Genomic DNA, 26,537 nt, shown 5'->3' with positions numbered 1-26,537 from the left:
GTTTAAAATTTAACGTAACTATCGCAAATGACTGAGTGCAGGGGGTTTTCAGGTATCCTTTTAAGGATTTTGCAAAGAATTATATGTATAAACAAACGTTATAATTTCATTTTCTAATATATTCCGTCTGAGAGCACTTTTCTTGGACCGTCATATTACATCTTGATTTGTAAGAGAAAAGCCTTTTCCTGAAAACATCAAGGTTGATTTTATGCCACTTCTCGTTCACAATGTTCCACAGTCCGTCCAATGTTTGGGGATGCCACGTATAAAGAGCTTGTTTTAAAAGTACAAATGCACATTAATCCATAGGAGACACATCAGGAGATTTGGTGGATATGCATCTAGAGGGAATAGCTTCAATTGCGGTTTCATATCTCACTTTTTTCAAAACATAAAGCAGTAAATTTAGAGGTATGGTTGTAAGGATCCTAAGTTGTACTAACGTTTATTTTATTTTAAATCTTTACTATCACTTCTAATTTTCTACTTCCGGCCAGAATTAAAATCGTTAACTTATTTATGCAAATTTGTCTTGCTAACGCCAAGTACTTAAGTTGTGGCTTTTTGCCAAGCAAGAGAGAGTGAAGTGATGCACAACTTTGCACAAGAGCGAGTCAACTTGGCGACGGAGAAGATGAAGACCCGATACGACACAAGAGCTACTGAACATCAATTCCACGAAGGAGACAAGGTGTGGTTGTGGAATCCGACTCGACGGAAGGGACTCTGTCCGAAATTACAGTCACCTCTTGATGGTTCGTACCAGTACCTCCTACAAACGAAGCCACGGCACGCCGCACACTACGTCACTAAAGTCGTCCTTATGTACAGAAAGCATGGTTGCCACATGAAACCACTTATCGCTGTTATTCCTTTAAGAGGAGAGAAAATGAAAAGTAGTTTTTATTTCCTTGCATAAGGCTTACTATATCGTTTGGTTTTAAATATATATATATATATATATATATGTGTGTGTGTGTGTGTGTGTGTGTGCGTGCAAATATATATATTCCGATTTGATTTCATCGACTGCATTTTCTAATTTCAAATACCTAACCTTACTTTCCTTATATATTTTTACGCTTAAAATAATAACAGTATAGTAAAGAAATTAATTCAACATACTTCAGATTAGTAGTAATAAATATATACTGAATATCTGGCTGATGCTGGTTTGCTTTCTGAAGAATATATATTTTATTAAATATTTTCTTCCTTAACAAAGAGGATAACGCATAATTAAGCAAGTTTACAGTTGATTAACACTAAAAATCCTTAAATTAATTTTAATCAATTTTTAACGGCACTTTCTGTTTCTCGTAAATACAAATTTACACATAATTGTTTAGTCATTTTCCGCTTTTTTTTCACTTCAGTGTGGGACTGAATTTCTTAACAGATGAGAAACCTGGAGAATGATTTGAAAAATACTATTTTTTAGCATCTATCAATATTTATTCATTGGTAGTTTTAAAATACGGTAGCAAAACATTTCATATATTTAGGCATTTTAAATTAGATCATTATTTGAGAATACATAACTGCATCTTCCCCAATAATAAAAGCCCACCAGCGGCCGAGCGGTAAAGTCGCTGAACACTGGTAGTTCGGTCCGAGGTTCGAATCCCGCGAACGGGCTGGCTGCATGGGCGTTTTCGTGGTTTTCCCCATGTGTAACGTGTATACGAGCCAGTTTCCCTTAGAAAGTCCTCCACGAAAGGCATCCCTCCCCTTAGGCAGATAGCCCTAGTGTGCTTTGCCATAATTAAATACACCACACCACACCCAATAATAAAAAAAAAGAAAAATTGTAAAAATTCAACAAACTTGACACTTGCTAGGAATTCAAAATTCTTATGTTTCATTCTTATTGTTTCTTATTCTTATTTGTAACATCCCTTTTGTCTAATTATGTGCATATAATTTTTTTTGTAACTTGTAAATTTTTGTTCCTGAAAGCATTTCATTGTAACTTATTTGAGAATTTTTTAGCAAATGATAAATATGAAGTTTATATATGTACTTACTGGAATTTTTATCAGGGTAATCAGTAGGAACTTTTAAAACATCTAAATAGATCAAATGTCCTCAATTCTTAGAATTGAAAGAATAACAAGTTTTATGTATTTTCCTATTAGAAATGAAAATAAATATAGCCTGATTGTTAAGATGTAAAGTAAGATTTAAAATTTTCAAAATAATTCAGATTTTTATTAAAGGAAAGCAACACAATTAGGATGCAAAACATATAAAAAGGATTTTATTTATTTTTTTTGGCCTGAATTTTTTGTACTAGTAAATTTATAACTGGAAGTAATAGGAAATGGCATTGCATACTACAGTGGGAAAAAGGGTGGGATGACTATTTATTTATGTAACTTGATGCTACTTATTTTTTATTACAGTTAAGTCTTTTTAATATCAAAATAGTTTAGTATAACTGCATGAAGCCTTACAGCTGAGAAGGATTAAAAATATTTTTTTACTCAATTTATTTTTGATAAGTTTTCCCCTGTATATGTACAACCACATCATTAGAAATTTTAATTCCAAAGTATTTAATTTTAGTTTTGACAGAATTTAGCATGTATTACAATGAAAATATTGTATAAGAATACAGTGAATTTCCTCCATAAAAATGCATGAATATCTATAAAAATGACTCATATGGAATTGTAGGTAAAACCAAATTGTATTTATTTTCTTCTTACAGTGTAAAATTAATGTAATAAACATGTCTGCTTCAATTAAAATAACATTAAAAATTGCAAGATACTGATTTCAAAATCTAAACAATAGTAATATTAATTGGCAAAGTATTTTATCTTCAAAAATCAATATTTCTCTAGTTTACAATAAATACACCTATTTTGCACAAAATGATATTATATAAGAGACTTAACAACTTTAGCACTTTACTGTCATAATTAGTTAACTATTACAAATGCTTTTTTTTTGTGTGTGTGTGTGCATGCATTTTGAAAGAGTTGGTAAAGATTTCACAACACAAATAGAAAAAGCACTATTTTTTTATTTAACATACTATCTACATTCTGCAAAAAATATTCATTTAAATAAAATGAATTACAAGTTAAGTCTGAAGATAATAAGAAACAATAGATTAGTGTCACTATCTTATTTTATAAAGTTTACTAACTTATAAACATAGTATATGTCATTTCTGCTGTATGCATAAATTATTTTTTTAATGTTTTCAATTTCCGTTGCTTATTTAAATTGTTACTTAAAAGATTATCATTCAACTTTTTGCAGTAATTATTTAGAAAAATATTCGTTGATGCTTGTATGATGTTTTTCAAAATAATTTGAGGGTCATGAAGTTTAGGACAGTCATTCAACTCTAAAAAAAATTTTTCATGAAGTAAATTTAGAGTAATTTTACACACTGTAACTCGTGGATTTGCCGAAAATAAAAATTTTTGCTCATATTCATCTGAAATAAGTTTCTTAACAACAATAAAATTGTATGTAACAGCATGTAAAATATCAGGATGAGGATACATAAGACCTCTATCAAAAACCTTAATCCATGAATGAATATTTTCATCGTTTTCTAAAGCTAACTCCTTATCAATAGTAATATTGGATTTACATACATCACATTTTAACTTTTTTAGCATACTATAACAGCAATATCCAGCTATATAAGTCAAAATAGGTACATCCAATTTTATGTTGTGTATATCACTATCTTCAACTGTTATTTCATCTATGAATGTTTGTACATCATGTCATCAAAAGTTTGTTCTTCAGTGTCTTTAAAATCAGATACATGAAGAGGAATATTTCCAAATTTTGAAGAATTTATTAGGGTTGGTAATGTACTCTGAAGTCTTAATTTACCCTCTATTTCATAAACCTGTCTGATAGAAATATTATGGTGAGCTCCAGCCAGTTGCCTGTACTTACCAAATCTAGCCTCTAACATATCTGTTTGTATTTTTCCAAGTAAAAGGTATTTAAAACCCAACTCATTTATACAATACCTTGATATCTCAATTAAAGCATACGTTGTATGGTATACTGCAAAGTGAGTTTCTTTGGTTAGGCAACCAGAGGTTAAATTCAAATTTTTCCAACTATCTAGCCAATTCAAAAAGTTATTCATAAAAACATATTTTTCATCATTTTCTGCCACAGTGAAAGGTGTTTCAAATACATTATTTTTATGAACCCCTTTAAAAATAGATTTCACATTTACAATTGACCACCATGTGTTTATTATTTTAATAAAGTTTCCAGATAATGCTTCAACAACATTATCATTAAAAATCTGCAATGCAAGCTTTACACTTTGTTTTTCTAAGTTAGTTGGGTATAGAGCTTTTATTGTCAGACCATAAGCATACTTTAATAACTTACCAGTTTCAGATTCATGTAATTTTTTAATACAAGAAAAAGATGCAGTTTCAATATGTGAAGCATCATCAAAACTTGGGAAAAACATACTCTGATTATTATTTTTTTGATTTATCCAGTTATTTCTAATGCATTTTAAAATATGCACTGTATCAATAATAAAAAACATTGGCCTAGATTTGTCAACAGGGTTTTGATAAACAATACTAACTTTAGGTGGTTCGGAAAACAGAGACATAGCCTTTTTATTAATCGAATTATTGTCAGTGACAATAGCAATAATTTTAAACCCAATATTTTCTATCCCACAACAATTTTTTTAATATAAATATACAAATTATCCGCACTAAGTGTTTTCACCGGCAAAATATGTCCAACATCCTTATAAACAGATAATAGGCTGCGAATCATGAAAACATATGCACTAGACGCAGCATTTTTGCAATTATATGCCATTCCACACAAATTACCACCTTTATAATCAAATGCTTGATTTAGATGAATTTCATCAATCATTAAAATAACAAGCAGATCTTTTTCTGATAGTTCTTGAAATTTAAATTTTATGTAGCTTAGGAACTTTTGGTTGTATTGTTCATTTATTGGATATATATTAAAATCTGAAAAAATTTTCTGAATGGTCCGTGGATGAGGCATAATAATATTTTCTGAATTTCGAATAAAATTATATGCATGTGGTTAAATTGTGTGAAGTAAAGTGGAAAATATTGGAAAGTCTGCAGAATACCTATATTGTTGTTTTTCTGAATTCAAGTTTGATAGTTGCTCAACGAAAAAATTTATTTCATTGTTTTTATGTGGAATTTTTACTTTTAAAATTGTCATTAATTCATTTACAATTTGTAAATAATTTTGAATACTGTCTTCAGATGAATCATTTGAGGCAAATAGGTCTAATTTCTCTAAAATACTTAAAAGATCTTTAAGGTTGTTAATTTTTGATGGGATTACATATTGCTTCAGTGATTTAATAGGTATATTTCTAATTGCTACAGATATATTCAAATTACAATCAATAAATAATGATTTTAGAATTCTTGGATGATTGTCATTAGAAATATTAAGAATCATAGTATGTATAGGCCTGTGTATAACTATCCAGTTATCTGGTAAATTCACAGTATTAAAACAAATTTTTAGTTCATCTAAATTATAAAACATTTGTTTTCGTTCATACTCTTCCTTTTCAGCTAAGCTACAGGCTAAGGATTTTCGAGTGCATCTTGTTCTCTTTTGAGTCTTTTATGCTCTGGTGATTCCCTTGATGAAACACTGGAACTAAGATGACTCGGACCATCAGGAAACAGACTTGGAATTACACCATTCTTTAAACGAGGATATGACAATGGTATAATGATCTTATTTCCAGTTTTCTCATCAAAGAATTCAGTTTGCCTCAGAACATCCTCTTGCTTGAAGTGAAGTTCACACACCTTTTAATATGAAAAAGAACAAATAAATAAACATGCATCAATAGGTTAAACAATTATAAAATCTTAAGCATTCGCCATCCTTTAAATACATGCACAGTCTAATAAGGGTTTTAATGTATTTTTATTTAATCATGGCAAAGCACTCAAGAGCTATCTGCTTAAGGGAAGGGTTACCATTGTGGAAAACGTTCATCATTTAATTTCTTTAAAAATAATACAGGGCGATAATGTTTGGATGGTAACAATTTGAAGAGATATAGCCATTTAAAGTGAATAATGCAAAATCTTAAAACAAAACTATTAACTCTTTTGGGCTAAAAAGAGCCATGGATGCTGTCAAAAAGTTTTGAAAAGTGCAAATAATTAGCACATGTTTGTTGTCATATGTCAAATGCATATAACATAAGTAATATTTAATTGATACATCCTCAGGTAACATACAATTGCTCATGTATATATAATTGCTACATCCTAAATATTTCTTTCTTCAGTTATTTGAAAACAACACTTGGTTATGGAATTACATTCAAAATGGTGATAATACAATTATAAAAAGAATAAGATTAACCATCAGTTGATGGATAAGAATAAGATTAACCACATTCATTCGTACCATTCAAATATAAAGTTACTGGCTCTTTTTCTAAACATTTTTACAAATGATATATGACTAAATATAATGATAAATGATTTTTACAAATGATATTTCACAACCAGAAGTACAAATTTACTTGTGTGCCTATGAATGTTTATATTTAAGAGCATAAAACATCATTAGTCATTAAAAAAATTCATTTTTCTTGAATTATTGAAAACATGTATAAGTGCTAAAATATGATACACAAAGAAAAAAAACAAGAATTTGTATATTTAACAGTTTATTTGCAGTAATTAAATATTTTAGGCTATTCTTATGTAATTTTGGAGTGAAATATTCACATTCATCAATCGTGTTTGACATTATATTACTGTGGAAGGCTCACTAGATTGCTTATTTTCCATATAATTTTCTTAACTTTTTTCAAAAATTTTAAAAGTTATATAACTTATTAATACAATGAAACATTTTCATATTCCACTGCAACAAGTATAAATAAACAAAACCCCTTATATAAGTGTTTTTAGATAAGAAATTAATGTAAATTTCAAGCCCACAAGAACTTACTGCCAGTAGCAAGTGAACCACTGTAACAAGGTAGGTGTTATTGGCATAAGAAACTCGTACTTTTATAGATGTGTGTGTGCATGAAACAATTTAATAGGCTAATTAGGATTTATGCTAACATGTAGTGAAAACTAGTAAGCTTACAATCTTAGGCAATATTATTTGAACAAGACAGTTTAATTTAAACACCTTGTAACTTATTCCAGAAATTAAAATAATTACTGTCAAAACTAGTCCATTTATACGATTGTTTTCTTTTACATATATTTCATAATTTTTTTAAGGATTTTAGAATTAATAAAGTTTAGAACATTGCATAATTAGCATTAATTTCCTGTTCACATGAGTTACGAGCAAAATGCATTCTCAAATGCTCCTAGCATATAATAAAGGGGCATTGCATACATTCAGTTTTAAAAAGAAAAAAAATAAAAATAAAATAGGTGAAACGAGACTTATCTAAATCAAAAGAAATAGTATACCCAAACAGTTAAATACTTATATCTAAAACAACTTTAAATTAACGGCTTTAAAATTACGACTTGAAGCATTTTATATTTATCTACTTAAAGTTATAATATGAACTTTATAAGGTTGGTGGATTTTCTATTGACTAGTTATTGAGAAAAGGGTCCATTTTATAATCACTTTAAAATTCAGTATAAGCTCTGTATAACATAAATTCCTGAAAGATTAATCAATCCCAAATCAATGTGCGTGTTATAAAGATCCCGACGCCGAAAATATAAATTACTGAAAGAATTCATTAATAATACTCATTCATAATGGGATAAGAGAAATTTCTGCCTAGTAAATAAATATATAACTATGCTTGTATAGAAAGTAATTAAAACTTCGTTTTATTTTCTATGGTTGAATACAATGGAACTTTAGTAAATTATTTCCCTTGCATTGAGAATTTTTTGTTTTCGCATTTTCAAGTCATGTTTCTTTCAATGACATTAATCTTTCAGGAATTTTCTAATTTAAAAATGAAATGCATGCTTACCTTTGAATGTTTCGTAGGCTTGAATCCATCTTTTCGTTTGCAGTTCCAAATCCATTGTTTTCTCAGTTGTTCTTCCGTAGGAAAACTAAATACAGCCACCTTCGGGCCATTCTTATAATTTCCTTTGCATGTTGCAACACAGCATTTATGTGGCATAATAAAAAATAAATAAATTTAAATGAAAAATGTTCTATTAGAGCACACTACACTTTCAAACAACAGTCAGTTCACTACGCTACGACACCGAAGTATATTCTTTCATTCTTTGCCGCGAGGAAGATGGTAGGAATGACGACTTAGATGACGTCAGACCGTTCAAGCAACCCTAGAGGCTTGGCTTCGTATATAGGAGGTACTGTCCGTACACGGTCCTAAACAGGCTGAATGACGTCGTGGTTCGGATTCGTAAGTCTTCGAACTCTAAACCTAAAGTAGTTCATTACGACAGGTTAGCTCATTACTATGGCCATAGTACGTAATGTAAATAATTGTAAATAGTATAAGACCATGGTCCTTTTTGTTTTTAGATGTGTTTTTGATTTGATTTGTATTTAGTATTTGATTTGTATTTGATAGCATTTGATTTGTTTTATTTATTGTATTTATTGTTCATGTTGTTTAGTATTGTAATGTAATGCTTATTAATGCATTTATGCCACAGTTGTAAGTTTAGCTTCCTGTCCAGGGATTGTACTGCCCGGGACGTGCAGTCCTTGGGAAGGGGGCAGTCTTACGAATTTGGTATTTAAAAAGCTAATGTTAGTTCAATTATAAATTAAATGGTTTTATTTCCCGCGCAGTGCAGCGCGTGACGAATATTAAAAGAAAGCTAAGCCGGAAAAATTGAAAATACAAGAACACGTGCATTTAACATTAAATAAATAAATGTCTTTTTGATTTCGAGAAAGTACCAGAAAATTCTCGCACGCGATTTAAAAATCTTATAAAAGGAGGAAAACCTCTCAGTTCGTGGTAATTACTTAGCTTGTTGTTTAGAAAACTGCTCTTGTTGACTGTAGCGAATTCGCGGATTAGCTTTCTTTAGCTGTTTTGGAATTAAGTTCTATTGGACATTTGAGTAGTTAAAAGATAACTACTGTGAGATATTGTAATACTGCATGATAATTTGAGAAAATTTAAGCATTTTTGTTGTGATAATAATAAATTTTTGTTCATTTTTCATCGGACTTGTGCATTCATTTCATAACGTACCCGTACGCACGCAACAATAGGTTTTATATATGAAATAATCACAGACAAATATGATAGAAATTTTGTTCAAGCTTTAAAAATTCTTCCTATTTGAATGATGGTTTTCACTGCAAATGGGATTTGTTTAATTATGGAAAAGCACACGAAGGCTATCTGCCTAAGATGCCTTCGTGGACGACTTTCTAAGGGAAACTGGCTCGTATCCATGTTGCACATGGGGAAAAACAACCTTCTTGAGTTGGATAACAAAATGAGAAGTAAATCAACAAAACCTATTGATCAGTCATTAGATCGCTAGAATGTTGCACTCAAAATTTATCTTACGTGATTTGTTGCTGATAAATTTCTATAATGTTTGTAAATTTACTAATGAACGCAATTGGCTCAACAAAGTATTAATATCAATTGTCGCCCCACCGGTATAATGGTTAGCGTCGCTGACTGCCGTGCCGCAGGGCCCGGGCTCAAATCCCGGAGTACTCGTGAATGTTTGTAAATGTATAGTGTCCGTGCGGCATGGGGGCACTCGAAATATCCGGCGAGCCGAAAGTTCTCTCGAAAGGTTGTGGTAGGGAAAGAGGGGTGGGAGACCCTCGGACCTGTCCCCCCCAGGGTGCTCTTCATCAAAATTGGGGGCGAAACTGAGCTAAATCGCGCTATCACCTGTAAGGTGCTCATGGCTGTTGCCAACGACAAACGTAAAACTTGCCCTCATAACCACGAGGAATTTCGTTGGCTTAGACTGACTATAGGTGAGACAAGTTGGCATTAGTAACAACAAAATGAATATTTTATTTCGTTCCTGTTGGTGCTTCTGAGTCTGTTCCACTTCTTTCTAGGATCCTTATTAACTTCCAAGGCCATGATTTGCCTTCACATAAAGTGCCATAAAAAGAATTAAAAAAAAAAAAAAAAAAACTAATGGCCAAGCTTGCAGTCTGCCTGCAGCACAGTCTAGCCATGATTTCCTCCAAGTGGTTCATAGTCCACAAGTCACTTGCCAGAATTTGTTAGATTCAAAGCCAAGGTAAATATTAAGAAATGTAATGCTGATTTTTCAGTTACTGATCTTACCTTACAAAGTGCCAATCTGTTCATAAAATTTCTCGAGTGGATGAGATCTTTTAAATCTGGTAATTCGACCAGAGTTGAATTCCTGGCGAATGGGTTGTATAATGTTTTCATAGTTTTCTCATGAGCCAGATTTCTTCAGAAAATGTGCCACTAAGGCATCGCTCCGTTTAGGCAGATAACTCTTACGTGGTGTGCTTTGATCTGCTAAGACTTTTAGACTGTTATTTTACTAACCAGCCTCAAAGAGAGAAAAATTCACAGAAATGGGCTGAAAGAAATAGTTTTACAGAACTTTGATTTTTTTAATATTGTTGTATGTTTGTAGGGTAACATAGCTTTACGAAAGATTTTATAAACAATTACATTAATTAATAGTATTATACCGTAGGTTGCTAGTGAGATTAAGAACATTCCGATTCCTCTTCTTTTCTTTTTATTCCAAAGGGCGTTAGCCCAGAAGGGGTATTAATTACGTTTTGGTATATTGCGTTGATTCACTATAAACGGGTAGTCACTTTTTAAATTGCTGCCACCAAACATTAGTATCATATTTAAAGAAATTAATTAATGAAGAATCTGCATCAATGTATATATGTTTCTCCCATTATGATGAAACAACGGTACATAGAGCCATCCAATTCTGAATAACGAACGTCTCCACTCGAATATGGGCATCTGGAAGCCCGAATTTTGAATTTGTTTTATTACCTATTTCATATTTTGTAAAGTATGAGTTTTTGATTGAGAAACTCAACAATTTCAAACCAAGCCATGGCAACACTGTACGTGGGGGGGGGGTATCTCCAGCGCGGGAGACTGTGTATCGGAAATTTTAATGCTCTTTTAAATATTTTGCGATATTGCTGTTGAATTGAATTTTATGGTTTTAGAGTGGAGAACATGAAATTTAATAACTAAAGGTAATACACAAAAAGTTAACCCCCCCCCTTTGGGCGTAATGTAAAATCTCAAAGCTTTCAGACTTTTACTTCTTTTTTAATTAATTTGTCACTTATTTATTTCTGTAACTTGTCGTATTTTACAGAGTTTGTGACACATTTGAGGTGATAAAAACTAGACATGCAAGAATTTTTGCATAATAATTATTATACTGTTTCCTCCGGAACAAAAATACAGTAGTCGCCGCTTTACGTGATTGCGGTTAATCTTATTCGGATATTGTTATCGAATTGTCGACGTCCTTTCCATTTTTATACGAAAACAGGTAACACACAATAAAAAACTACATCGCTTATTGTGATCAACAATTCTGTTAATGGGATCAAAACATCGATTTTTTAAACCGAATTAAACAAGTAACCAAATAAAAGTTAAAATCATGAAATAAATATAAAATACAGAAATTGCTAAATGACAAAGACATGTATCCAAATAGTGGATCTAAAGTGGGCTTAATAAAGATGAGTTGTTAGAATTTAACGCTAGGCCGGATTTTAATAGGGGGAGGGATTCTGAAAGGTTTCATATTTTAAATTATGTCCAAAGAGGTCTTTTTTAAATGTTTTGTGTGTTACCTTTATTTGTTAAATATCGTGTTCTTCGCACTCAAAACATAAAATTCAGTTCAAGAGCAATATCGCAAAATAATTATAAAATGAGCTTATCTTAAGAATTTCCTATACACGGCCTGGCGCGCTGGAGATAAAAGTTTTTTTTTTTTTTTTTTTTTTTTTTTTTGTGTGTGTGTGTGTGTGTGTGTACAACGTTGCCACTGGCCACTTTTTAAGCCCTTGAGTTTGTTAAAGTTTTACAAAATATGAAATCGATAATAAAACAAACTCCAAATTTGAGCTTCCAGATGCCCATATTCGCAGGAGGATTACGTTCTTCAAAATTGGATGGCTTCAGGTACCATTGTTTTATCACAATGCGAGAAACATACATACATTTATGCAGATTCTTCACTGTTTAATTTCTTTAAATATAATACAGAACGATAATATTTGGTGGCAAGAATTTGAAAAGTGAAACAACGCTTGTAGTGAATCAACGTATGTGTGTGTGATTAAGGCAAAGCCTCGAGGGCTATCTGCCTAAAAGGAGGGATGCCTTCGTGGAGGGTTTTCTAAGAGAAACTGGCTCGTATACACGTTACACATGGGGAAAACCACGAAAACGCCCATGCAGCCAGCCCGTTCGCGGGATTCGAACCTCGGACCGAACTACCAGTGTTCAGCGACTTTACCGCTCGGCCGCTGGTGGGCTGTAGTGAATCAACGAAAAATGCTAAAACTTATGGATGTCAGTGACGGTAACATCCATAAACATCATGAATATAAACAGTTCATAACGAACTTTAGCCTAACATTTTCAGACTAAAGACTTTTTGCTTATCGAAATGTTTCTAGTTATATTTAAGATAAATTTCCGTGGCTGTTTTGAAAAGCATTTTTTCTCATTCCTTTAATGTTATCAAAATGGTGGTGGACAAACGTGATCACAAACCAAGCATCCTCTACTGTAATGAACCTCTTTCATTCTGTTTTCGAATAACTTTCCCACATGAATGGTATGGGCAAAGGTTAAACCTTTATTTATTAGTTTTTTTTTCATTAGCTGAACACGCATCAAACAGAATGATACTAGATGCGCCATCATTCCTACGCCATGAACGACAGGGAATAGAGTTGGAAGTCGGTATTTTCGATGACTCCAGATCTAATTTCGTCTCCAAATACTAGTAATTTGTATTGTCTATATCTCCTCCGCCAAACCTGAAAGCAAAAATGAATAACGTTTTTTGCAGCTGCTCTCTGAAACAACTCGTGTTGGATCTTTTTCGTTGCGGCGCAAAATTAGGCGGCGTATCTTTTCTTAAGACTCCTAGCTAGAAATTATACTTTCGTCATCAGTTCATTTCGACTGTTGTCAGATTTTTCTAAATTTAAGAAACATATCTTGGGTTAGTTATTTCAGTTAAAAAAAAATCTGAAAGCTTTTTTATTTAACTGAAATTAAACAGATTTTATATTATGCTCAGGCGTTTTTTTAACGTTTTGTGTGTTACCTTTACTTATTTCAATAACACGTTCTTCATACTTAAAAGCACATAAAATTCAATTCAATAGCAATATCACAAAATATTTAAAAACAGCATATCTTTAGAATTTCCGATACACAGTCTCACGCGCTGGAGATAAAAATTTTTCCTTACAATGTTGCCATTACTCTCTTTGAAATCGTTGAGTTTCTTAATCAAAAACTCATAAATGCTTTACAAAATATGAAATAAATAATAAAACAAATTCGGGCTTCCAGATGCCAGTATTCGGGTGGAGACGTACGTTATTCAGAACTGGATGGCTCTAGGTACCGTTGTTTTATCACAGTGCGAGAAAAATACATACATTTACGCAGTTTCTTCATTATTTAATTTCTTTAAATATAATAAAGGGCTCTAATATTCGGTGGCAACAGTTTAAAAAGTGAATCAAGGCAAAATGCCAAACGAAATCAATAGCCCTTCTGTGCAAATCGCCGCTTTGGGCTTAAAAGAAATGAAAAACGAAAAAAAGCAACCTTTTATTAGATGTTTTCATGGTTCCCCCCAAGGAAGAAGGAAAAGGGAGGAAAATTCTTCTAAAAGTTTTTTTTCTGCTCCTGAAGAAAAGAGACTTCAGTCTGAAAGCTCACAAAAATCAATGTCAAACTAAGGTTGCTTCTTTTGCTTAATTTTAAATGGTTTATTAAAATCCAAACCAAGCTGTTAGGTCATCTAATTCCTTATTTGGGGACATTTGTCTGTCGCGTGGAAATTTTTGTAATCTATTTTAATCGTATTTGACAACTTCACTTCAGTTTGAAAAAATAATTCTGTAATATTTGATCGTACTAACCGAACCATTGATCCCAGTAAGCAATGCATTTTTCTTATTTTCGTATACAAACGAAGAGGCGGTTGGGATGACAGTATCCGAATGATGATATTACCCGCGATCACATGAAACGACGTTTACTATAATCGAAAACGTAATTACACTAATAAAACAGTTCGGGTCTTTCATGTACTTTTCGTACATTCAGCAGCTGTCAGTATTGTAATAGTAGCTATTAGTATTGTAATAGCTGTTAGTATTGCAATAGTAGCTATTTGTATTGTAATAGCTGTTAGTATTATAATAGCAGCGTCACAAAATTCTTGCCATTAGATATGCAAAGCTAGAGTTTTAAACATGCGTTTAAGAAATATAAAATTCTACAGTAGCGGTATGTGGAAAGCTTCGAAAACTGTACATAAATATCGTTTCGGCCCATACACGTGTGTTCGCTGGGCTGTATGTGGTCTGTAGATTGAGTATGGATGATCTAATGCCTCTTCTGTGACGTGCGGTGTGGTGGAGTATTATTTGTTATTTGGTCGAATAGGTTTCTGGCTTTTTCCATTCTTGTTTAAGGAAATGAGAATATAAAGATTTATCGCATCTCGCGTCCTTCCCCGTTGTGTGCATTTATGGTGTGAGTACAGTGTGGAAAATTCTTCGTTTGAATCCTGACAAGGACATTGCTTATATCTAATGTTTCCTGATCTTAAAAGGGTCTAATATCTGTCCATGGCATCCGAACTCAAATCTGGTGGACCTAGATTTTTTGGCCCTGTCAGCTCTAAAATATGTTGCCAGATGCCTCATTAACTTCTAACATCATCGGTTTCACCGACCCTAGATGGATGATAACGCCTCACCATTTGGTCAACTGGGTCTCGGGCTCTCCCCGGTTTGCCTATAAAGTTGGCGAAAATGTAAGAAATCATTTCATTCTCTGTGTTCGTGGCTTCATGGTAGTACATCCGGCTAGCAACCGGAAGATCCGCAATTGGAATCCCGACGAGGAGATTTCTAATTTTTCAAATTTCTTGCTGAGGAAAATAAACTCTAAAGGTGTAGGATTTTACGTTAAGCAACCAATTGTTATGATTTAAATTTTTCCGCATTCCTCGTCAGAATAAAAAGGAATTGTTTTATATTGAAGCCGAAGGTTTGAAAAGCTTCTGGGAGCCTCCGCGTTGCAGTTACGTACTGCCGCCAGCTCTGCCAAAATTTGATTGCGGCTTTAGCCATCGTGGTAGCCGACTTTTAAAATACGCGCCGTTCATTACCTGAGCTATCTTAAGCGTGTAGTCTCAGACTGCATTATGTAATTTTCAATTTAATGTTACGTTAAATACCGCAAGTAGCGGAGGTTCATATGTAGCACAAGTGGTGCTTTCTGTTGCTTTCGAGCGTTAAATAAGAATGTTATTTGAATCTTCTCAGGACTTTGTCTTTGCTTCATACTAAATAAACTTGCTTTTCAGTTTTAAAGCTTCTACATTCATTAGGCATTACTCTACAGTCTCCCCAACTAAGTTTAATTTAGTTTACGAGTATGCTGCAACCCTCCTGGCCGACAATAATCGGCCTCGTGGTTAACGCAGCACACCCGACGCAGACAAACAAACAAAAAAGATTAAAATATTAAAATATTTAATGTCCTATTCCTATGATAGTCTTGTTTTCATTCACAATCCTCATAATTTCTGTTGCCTAGCTATTCAAGAATTTTCTTTTTTCAATTACATTCTGTTCATTTATTTTTCCAAATCTCGTCCTCACACTCTCGGTCAGTTTACATTCTTCCACAAAATGAGCTACATTTCCGTACTTCCCACAAGCCAAGCATTGATCATTGCCCTGGAGATTAAAACGTTTTAAATAGGCCGGGAATCTACCATGATCCGTGATAACTTGAATAGTATCTATATTATTAAATAAATCCATTTTTCTTTTTTATGGTCAAAATCCTCAAGTAACCCTTATTTTTATTTGAACCATTCCATTCCCGAGCCCATTTCTCAATTATACTTGCTTTTATTTTTCTCAAGGTAATTCTTCTGGAATCATTAATAGCGTCATAAATATCACCCTCTCCCAGGGCTGCCTCTTTTTTACATATCCGCCCTCTCATTCCCGGTAACACCAATATGAGCCTTGACCCAAATGAAAATATGTACCATTTTTCTCTCTTATTTTGTTATAAATGTTTTTTATATGCAAAAGAAGTCTATTGCTTGTTTCCGGATTTGCCAAGCTTTGTAGGGTCGAGAGAGCATCAGAATAAATATGTATTGTAAAGTACTGTTTTAAGCTTTTATAACTCCACCGCAATGCCCAACTAAGTATTCACTCGTTCTGCCTAATATAGGCAAATGTGCGGTACTGTGTGCGACAGGCTCAACTTTATTTTAGGCAGGAAAAGGGAGTTCGCTATCCATGCTGTGCTTTAAGAGGACTCATACACCTTAAAACCCATAAGATCTTCGAATAGGTGACTGTTGCTAGAATTTAAATAACTTATTTATTTTAAAAGCAATTACTTCCAACTTTTTACAGCTGACTACATAATATAGCTGCTTTCTGAAATACTAATCAGAAAGTTTGTGTTGCCACAAATATTTTTCTTCTTTAATCCGCTTTGTGACAAAATGTTTCGTCAAGTTTCCACCTTGCGCGCACAGTTTAAAACAGTCTGTTGCATCATTTAATTCCATATTTAATATATAGCTTTTATAGCATTTGGAAACTACTCTGAACCTAAAATTCTAAGAATTTCATGTTAAATTTTTATTTTATTTGGAGTTCAGTTTATAAAATGAATTTTATTTAAAAACATCTGCAATGTTTTCGAGCATAAATTTTTTAATACTAAAATATTCATCACATTTTTGGTTCAGTTAGAAAATAGCGCTCATATAAAGAATTCCATTAAATTTCAAGTATATACCATTAGCTATTTTTAAAATATCATGCACGCAAGGTGGAAACATGACGAAAATTTTTGTCACAAAGAGGATTAAATAACAAAAATATTTGTGGCAACACAAACTTTCTGGTTACTAGTTTCTAAAGCAGCTACATTATGTAGTCAGCTGTAAAAAGTTGGAAGTAATTGCTTTTACAATAAATAGAATATCCCTATTCTTGCAACACTCACATATTCGAAGTTCATAAGAAGTTTAAGGTTTAGTTGTAGAACTGCATTATTATCATTTAAAATCAATGCAAAGCACTCGAGAGCTATCTACCTAAGAGAAGGGATTTCTTCCTTATTATTGTCGCAACTGGCAATCTATCGAGTTTCGTGAATTAGTTTTATAATAGACAATATCTTACAAACAGTGAAATAAGCAAAAAATAACATGAAAGAAACTCAAAATAAAAAAAAAAAAAAAAAAAAAAAAAAAGTTTATAAAAACAAAATCTGAAATGTTTCAGATTTTAAATTACGTCCAAAAAGGCGTTTTTTAACATTTTGTGTGTTACCTTTCTTTATTAAATATCATGTTCCTCGCACTTAAACCATAAGATCCAGTGCAACAGCAATATCGCAAAATAGTTTTAAAACGAGCATATCTTTAGAATTTCCGATACAGAGACTCACGCGCTGGAGATAAAAATGTTTTTTCTGCACAACGTTGCTATTGCTCGCTTTGAAATCCTTGAGTTTGTTAATCAAAAAATTCGTCAAAGTTTTAAAAAATAGGAAATCGATCATAAAATAAATTTCAAATTTCAAATTTGGTCTTCCACAAGCTCATATTCGTTGGAGGATTACGTTATTCAAAATTCGATGACTCTATGTACCGTTGTTTTATCACAATACGAGAAATATACATACATTTATGCAGATTTTTCATTATTTAATTTCTTCAAATATAATGCAGGACTCTAACATTTTGTGGCAACAGTTTGAAAAGTGAACCGACATTTATGAGTCCGACGCAAAATGCCAAAACGAAACTAATAGTCCTTCGGGATTCAAATCCCTTTGGACTAAAAATAAACATTCCGCGCACAATTTTACTCTGCAGAACAACTTTATAAAAAACATCAATAAAAATGTATTATACGTATATATAAAAAATGACAATGAAATATGCCAATCTCTTAAAAACACTGACATAGAAATACTATGAAAAATTGTTGAAACCCATATTTCTAAAAGAATGAAACTATTCAAAATGATGCGATTTCATCAAAAATCTATCAACAACAATAAGAAAGAAAATTGATGCCAAAATCACAATTTTAAAGATGTGAGAAGTGTACTCGGAAGCTTCATTTAAAAAAAATTTTTTAAATACAAAATATTATCATTTTTCCAAAATTCTTTTTGTAAAAGCAGTCGCAAGGATGAAAGTTTAACGTGTCCAAAAATCAAAGAAAAATAAACTGTACATTTTCAAACATAAACTTTTTTAGAAAAAATCCCGTTGAAAAGGTGTTAAGCTCACTTTGTTAAATAAATTCGTATTAAATGGATTTATTGAAACACGAAATTTATTTTAAGTTCGTAAAATAGCCTACGTTTCATGACGATGTGGAAATGGAGTGTGTAGAGTAAAATCTCGCTTTGCTATAGCCTATTATGTCTCAAAATGACGCGATTTCGTCACAAAACATAAAATAAAAAAATTCGAATCCGAATTTCGAAAAAAATCGCTTCGAGGTGCACTGGTTTCTTGTCTAGATGCACCTATGTGCCAAATTTCGTAGCAGTGGGTCTATTAGCTTACGCGCAACGCGAACGAAAGACACACACACAGACAGACAGACTCTTTCTTTAATTATACAGCCCACCAGCGGCTGAGCGGTAAAGTCGCCGAACACTGGTAGTTCGGTCCGAGGTTCGAATCCCGCGAACGGGCTGGCTGCACGGGCGTTTTCGTGGTTTTCCCCGTGTGTAACGTGTATACGAGCCAGTTTCCCTTAGTAAGTCCTCCACGAAGACATCCCTCCCCTTAGGCAGATAGCCCTCGAGGCTTTGCCATAATCACACACACACACCTTGACTTTCTTTAATTATACGTAGAGAAGAGAAGATGGCGCTACCTCTTTTCCATACATACATTTTATTTTGTTTGTTTCATGCTTATCGTTTCTTTCACATGCAATTTTTCCGTTGAATTTGGCAAGAGTTTTTAAAATGCCCTCTTCGAAAATTTGTTGACAATTTACTTTCAAATAAATTTCACGTTTGCGTTACAAAGAAGAAGCAAATGAACTAACTATTGTCTCAATCGCCAGCAGTATTTAATTTACCTCTCTTAAATTCGTTATCTCTGTTTTTTACTTCTTTGTAACGAATTAAGTTGCAATCGAAACTACGTACGAAGTAAGTTGTAGGTAAATCGAACGAAGTAAGTTACATTTTGGTAAGAAGTGTTGCAATCGTGAAAATTTTTGGGTATCCTATTTCAATGCAAATACCCATATTGACTACTATCGGATACAATTAACGATGTTTTTGCCTGACATCTGTAGGTGAGAACAGAATAAAGGACTCTTTTTCCCAAAACGGGTTACAAAAAGGATTCAGGACAGATTTTCTTTTTTGTGACGTCTGGACCGAACGTACGTACGCGCGTATGTATGTGGTATGTATGTAGGTCGCATAAATCAAAAACGAGTAGACTCAAAAACGTTGAAATTTTACATATGATATAACATGTAGTTGTGCACCTACCTTTTTGGTTGCACCAAAAGTAAATAAATATGCAGATATACCCACTTTGTTACTCGGCTGCGTGAGCTCAGTTTTTTTTTTTTTTTTTAATTATTTTTATACGTTGGTAAATTTTGCATGTTTTGCTTTAAAAATGAATGAATTATGTTGTTCTTATCTTCCAGTTAAAGTTCTTATGCCTGTAGTTAATCTGCATGCAATAGTTGTAGAATTACTAGAAATTTAAAAGTTTTTTTAAGTGCGGCTACGCCTAATTTTTTTCCTATAGCTGCCATATTTGTTTACATTTGAAACTTGCAAAATAGTGAATTCAGTTTCTGCACCTTTAGTGTCTTTTTCCTGTGTGGGATCCAAAGTAAACTCAGTTTTGTGCACCGAAAAATCTGCCTTCTTGCTCGCTGGCTTAACTGCTTGTTTTTGCGTAGAAACAATAATTTTTAATTGTAAAAATTGTTTTAATTGTATTTGGTGTTTTAAGTTTCTCTATATTTTTCAGTTTTTAATAAAGATATTTTGTGGTTTTATGTATTTTTGTCTTGTCGCGAAGTGAGAACTGAATTAATTGAATGAGAAATCTATCTCTAATGAGATTCGAGGAAATAAGTTTCAATGATATGCAGAATAAAATATGCGTATAATTTAATATTCCGCTCAAGGAAGTCCACATGATTTCCTTGCGCGGAATCAAATAAACCAAGTCATGTGCACTTCAGACTTTTTAATGCTGTGCTTACAACAAATTGTTTGTAAATATAGAGTTTGACAACTAAATATAACAGTACAGAATCGTGTGTGTTTCATTCACTATAGGAGCGAAGTTCTTGATATAATCCATATCTATAATATTTAGGAGCTCACTATCAGTTATATTAACATCGATTAATTGATATTATATATCTCAAGTTTCATAAGCGATAAAAATAATTGATAATTCTCCCTGAATAAAACAAAAGTCGGCTGCGTTTTCTTCCGATCTAGTTCCTTTCAATTTCGTAGAATTAATAACTAAATTACGTTTTTAAAGGTTCTTGTAACGAGCAAACTTTTTGTTTACGTTTGAACGTAAAGAGCTCTTTGTCCCCGCTAAGGTCTTTGAAATATTAAACTGTAATCTGTTAGCTAAAAGTTGATTACGTTCGATTAGTAATTTACTTAATTAAGTGATTAGACGGAAATTATAATTATTTAATCGTTTATGTTTAAACATTAAAAAAGTCGCACGACATATTGTTTTTACTTATTACGTGCTCCGCCCTTAGTCACTACACGAAAAGGGAGGGATGCCCCGTGGAGGTCTTTTTAAGGGAAACTGGCTCGTATCCACGTTGCACATGAGGAAAACCACGAAAACGCTCATGCAGCTAGCCCGTTCGCCGGGACTCGAACCCCGGAACGAACTACCAGTGTTCAGCGGCTTTTACCGCTCGGCCGCTGGTGGCGCTGGACGACACATTAAGTAGCAAGTTTTCTGTTTATGCTTCAACCTAAGACACAGAGAAGTCTTTCTGCTCGCAGGGTGTTGACTTTGATTAATGTATTGAGATTACGGTAAAGCACACTAGGGCTATCTGCCTAAGGGAAGGGGTGCCTTCGTGGAGGACTTTTGAAGGGAAACTGGCTCGTATACACGTTTACACATGGGGAAAACCACGAGAACGCCCATGCAGCGAGCGAATTCAAACCTCGCCCGTTCGCAGGATTCGAACCTCGCTCGAACTGCCAGTGTTCAGCGACTTTTATCGCTTGGCCGCTAGTGGGCCTCTGCCTGCAGGTCGAAAGATCAAGCTTAGAGAGAACAAAGGGAAATGGAAAAGGGAAATTTTGTGTGAGAGAAAGCTAATTGCGCAGCATTTTAATACGAAATTTTGTAAAAACCAGATAAAAATACTGCGTTAAAAAAAGCCTAAAGACTTCCTTGCCAATTGTGCACAAGATGCCGTTAACTAGAAATAAACCATTTGCCTAGTTAACCTTTAATTAAGTGGTTAATTAGCAGTTGAAAATAATTCTTTGAAATGTTCGACTGCAATGTATTAATTCCTTCTCATTCAAGGCGATTACGTTTAATTAACAATTCACTAGATTTGTTGGGAATTAACAGAAATCTTTCGAAAACTAGATCATTTAGGATACGGTTTATACGCTTTCGCTATAAAGAATCAAATTGGAAAAAAGTTAAAAAATCGCGAAGTCTCTCTCTCTTCTGTGTTATAACGGCAAAAAATATCTTTTACTTATATGTGCTATGAAAGAAGTGTGTTGCTCAATACAGCGTAAATTGATGGTTTAAAATTCATTTTATCTGGGAAGTATCATTTAACTTTTATAGTGAGTGTTATTTTTTATCCTATGAGTATCATCCATAAGCAAGGTTTCTTTCTAGCAAGTTGTAAAAAAGTCGATTGCAAAATTTCTGTTTCATATTTTTAACGGCCTACCTTCAAAGTGAAAATCTGATCTTTTGCTTTTGTTTATTATTTGAAAGAAAACTACTAATTAGTAGTAAAATTTTCAAATAATAATTGTAAGGAAAAAAAAATAAAATAAATATAAATTTAAAAAAAAATCTGAAAGCTTTCATATTTTACATTAAGCCCAAAGGGGCGCTTTTTTAACGTTTTGTATCTTACCTTTATTTATTAAATATCATGTTCTTCGCACTTAAACCATAAAATTCAGTTCAACAGCAATATGGCCCACCAGCGGCTGAGCGGTAAAGTCGCTGAACACTGGTAGTTCGGTCCGAGGTTCGAATCCCGCGAACGGGCTGGCTGCATGGGTGTTTTCGTGGTTTTCCCCATGTGTAATTAAATACGCCACCACACCACTATCAACAGCAATATTGCACAATAATTTTAAAGTGAGCATAGCTTTAGAATTTCCAATACACAGTCTCGGCTGTGGAGATAAAAATGATTTTTTCGTACAGTCGGAGTTTGTTAATCAAAAATTTGTTAAAAGTTTTACAAAATATAACATCGATAATAAAACAAGTTCCAAATTTGGCCTTCCAAATGTCCATATTCGGGTGGAAATGTTCAATATTCAAAGCTTGATGACTCTAGGTACCGATGTTTATCACAATGCGAAAAACATACATAACATTCATGCAGATTCTTCATTATTTAATTTCTTCAAATATAACACAGGGCTCGCCGCCCACTCGGTATAGTGCTCAGGGAAGCTGACTGCGATGCCGAAGGGCCTGTGTTCGAATCCCGGAGAAGGCGTGGTTGTAACTGTCCGTCCCTTCATAGGAAAGGCGATGGTGGCCCACCTATTAGGTGCCTCCATAATAAAGAGACCACCATATCCGGCCTTGTATAGATTAATGGACTGGGTTACATTTGTAATTGTTCACAATCTGTCATTTGGAAAAAATAAATAAATAGAAGTAAATAACACAGGGCTCTAATATTTGGTGGCAACAATTTGAATAGTGAGCCAACGCAAAATGCCAAAACGATATTAATAATCCTTCTGGGCAAATTGCCCCTTTGGACGAATGAAAACACAATTTATTACAATGATGGGAACGAAAAGCGGAATATTGGGACATTCATTTATGCAGAAATGCTTTATTAATGTCGCTTTTAAATTGGATGATTTTGTAGAGTAAACCAGTAAGCCAAATTTTGTCAAACGCCTTTCTCGAAGTCCAGGAAGCAAGCAACGAAACAGAATTTATAATTAAAAGCTGCAATTTTTTCTACTAAACTTGAGAATTAGTTGTTGAATGTCCTTGACGAAAGCCGAATTGATTATTCTGAATGTTTGGAGTGGAATCTGACCTTTGTGTTTTCACTCCTCTCATTTTAAACAAAGTTGCTGCCGTGGACAATTTTTCACCAAATATAAACAAATCTTTCACTCCCTTTTCCGATGATTCACTCTTCCCGCCCATTTTTGTTTTGCGAGTAGTTCGTTTTATGATACTGGAATACTTGGGGGAAAAAAAAAAAAAAACCTTCGAAATGTATCTGTTGACCTTTAATGCAGGAAGTAACTGCTGATTTTACCTTCCTTCATTTTCTTCCCTCATTGCTTTTGAAGCTGCTTCCCCCCATTCTTCTCAACCCTGCGTTTCGTCCATGGAGGTAGGAAGTAAGGATGTAAATATTTTGTAATTACGTCGTAAATATACATATAAATGTATATATTTTCTTTTTCTACAACACTTCAGAGTCCTAAGTATGTGAAAACAACATATTTTTAAACAACATTTCATTCTGAACGGAATTAAATGCTATACATTTCACAGGACAGTTTTCTCAGAATGGTTTAATTTGAATGAAATATTTTCACAAGTTTTCGTTAATTACATTAAAAAAAAATTAAAGTAATTCGATTTTATTCGGTTAAGGTACAAAAATTAAGATCAAAGTTTATTGTATTATTAATATTAAAATTATGCATTATTTCTTTTCTATTTATAGAGCTTCTTCCTAAAATACTTTCTTAAATATGACATGATTTTTGGGCTTCTGAGGCATCTTTTAAATCGAAAAATGTAAGTCAATTTATAATTAATCCTCTATTCGGTTCATTTTAAATTAGAGAATTAAATAGGTATTAAATAGTACTTGACTTTCTCTGAACATTTCTGAAAGGGAATAAAATAAGTTTTTTATTTATTTATTTATTTTTTTTTTTTATTTTTATTTTTTAAGTATTATTTAAAACTTGTAACTGAGTTATAAAATGTAAAGGGAATAATTCTTTTAATTATACTTATCAGATTTTTTTTTTAACCCTTCGTTTCAACAATACATATTCCAAAACTCTTTATTACGTTCTTAAGTGCGCATCTCATAGCATTTGCTTTACAAAACCTTTTAACAGATTGCATTCCAATACGAACAATTCTTGCTTAAATAGTTTTATAACGTATTTGTCAACAGGATTTCAATTTATGTTTACAAGTCAATATTAAGGTTATTATATACTTAGATAACATTTATAATCATTATAAATTAGATACATTTAATAATTAGATTTCTTCGCATTACTTTCACAGTTGTTTATAAGTGAATAAATTCATTTCAAATACATTTATAAATAATTTAATGAATATTTAAGTATTTTGTCAAAGCTTTTTGCAAGCACATGCATAAATACCCATACGTATTTCCTATTTTTCATTTCCGGCATGTGGAAATCTTTAATTTCTGTGCATTCACTATATTTTTCGTGTAAAGTAATTTACACTAAGTTAGCATACACCCGAAAGTTTTACATAAAAAATATATATGAATATAATTTGAATGAAAATTATAAGTATTATTTTTAATACCCACTCAAAGGTCAGTTTTTCTTCAAAATTCCTCCACGATTGCATCTCTCTCTTTAGGCAGATAGCCCTTGCATGCGTTACTCTATTTAATAAAAACTTAATCTGACCTATGTGCCTAATTACAAATATTTTAACATACATAATTTTATATTTATAAAACGTGTAAGCCCAAAGTGATTATTTTTCAGATATATAAAATTAAAACGATGGGTTTAAAATGAGCAGCAGTAAAGCCTTTCCTCTAAAAAATTTTAAAAGGTACATGTTACAATAATATATGGATGTGAAAAAAATTTGTTTTATTTAAAACATTTTGACGTTTGGAAAATAAAATAAAAGTAGCGAATACTCTATCAAGGGTATCGAAAGACGTATACAATTTTAAATGTACCGTAAGGTATTTTTCATTCTTTAAGCATAACATTTTTCTTAAAATATATATTTTTGTAGTGCAACAGCTTATAATTTTATAAAACAAATTCATAATCAAAATGGCTGTTGTTAGTTATCGGAAAATAACCAAGATGTGATTTTTGCGTAAATGTCACTAAACTATACAAATTGCTATTATCCATCACACTATGAATGTTTCTTTCATGCGAAAGTGTCCCTTTTTCGATTTCTATGGAACTGTCGTGTGTCGAAATACTATCAGAATCTTGTCAAGCGAGCTTCTGAATGTAAACAAAGAACACCCCAGCTGGTGACCCAAGCTTCAAAGCAGTGCTTCACTTTTAGCGCGGGTTGGCCCCTCCTCCCTTTCCTACCTCCATGGTTTCGTCGCCTTTTGGATTACCCATGCAGATGAAACTTTTAAGTAACGTAACAAGTTAATTATATCCAGGCATCGGGTTTAAAAAAAAAAAAAAAAAAAAATCTGAAATTTTTCAGATTTTAAATTACGTCCAAAGGGGCGTTTTTTTAACGTTTTGAGTGTTACTTTTATTTATTAAATATCGTGTTCTTCCCACTTAAACCATAAAATTCATTTCAACAGCGATATCGCAAAATAATTTTAAAATCAGCATATCTTTAGAATTTCCGATACACAGTCTCGCGCGCTGGAGATAAAAATGTCCTTTTTTTTTCTTCTACAGTGTTGTCATTGCTCGCTTAGAAATCGTTGAGTTCGTTAATCAAAAATTCTTTAATGTCTGACACAATATGAAATAGATAATATAAAAAATTACAAATTAGGGCTTCCAGATGCCAGTATTCACTGGAGGATTACGTCATTCAAAATTGAATGGTTCTAGGTACCGTTGTTTTATCACAATGCGAGAAACGTGCACACATTTATGTAGATTCTTCATTATTTAACTGAAAGCTTTCAGATTTTATATTACGCCCAAAGGGAGTTTTTAAAGTTTTGTATTACCCTTATTTATTAAATATCCTGTTCTTCGCACTTAAACCATAAAATTG

The 26,537-nt window shown here is 32.7% G+C and overlaps 1 protein-coding gene across 2 annotated transcripts; it reads right to left on the bottom strand.

The window, feature by feature from the left end:
• Positions 1-2,749: 2,749 nt before the first annotated feature.
• On the bottom strand, positions 2,750-8,347 carry LOC146996622 (THAP domain-containing protein 2-like). Of its 2 annotated transcripts, none has more exons than XM_085821302.1 (2): positions 8,012-8,347; positions 2,750-5,837 (listed from the first exon to the last, which is right to left on the bottom strand). In XM_085821302.1, the coding sequence occupies exons 1-2, from the start codon at positions 8,165-8,167 to the stop codon at positions 5,607-5,609; spliced, it is 387 nt and encodes a 128-aa protein (XP_085677428.1). In that variant the 5' UTR covers positions 8,168-8,347; the 3' UTR covers positions 2,750-5,606. The 2 variants fall into 2 exon arrangements, with proteins under 2 accessions (XP_085677428.1, XP_085677427.1); XM_085821301.1 differs by having other exon boundaries at positions 2,987-5,837; positions 8,012-8,339.
• Positions 8,348-26,537: the final 18,190 nt, after the last annotated feature.

This window comes from Stegodyphus dumicola, chromosome 7 (assembly GCF_044657685.1).
Source record: "Stegodyphus dumicola isolate Sdum_Otavi_A_Nest chromosome 7, ASM4465768v1".
Lineage (NCBI taxonomy): Eukaryota > Metazoa > Arthropoda > Arachnida > Araneae > Eresidae > Stegodyphus > Stegodyphus dumicola.
The sequence above is the reverse complement of the archived record's forward strand: the minus strand, read 5'-3'. Positions and strand labels throughout refer to the sequence as shown.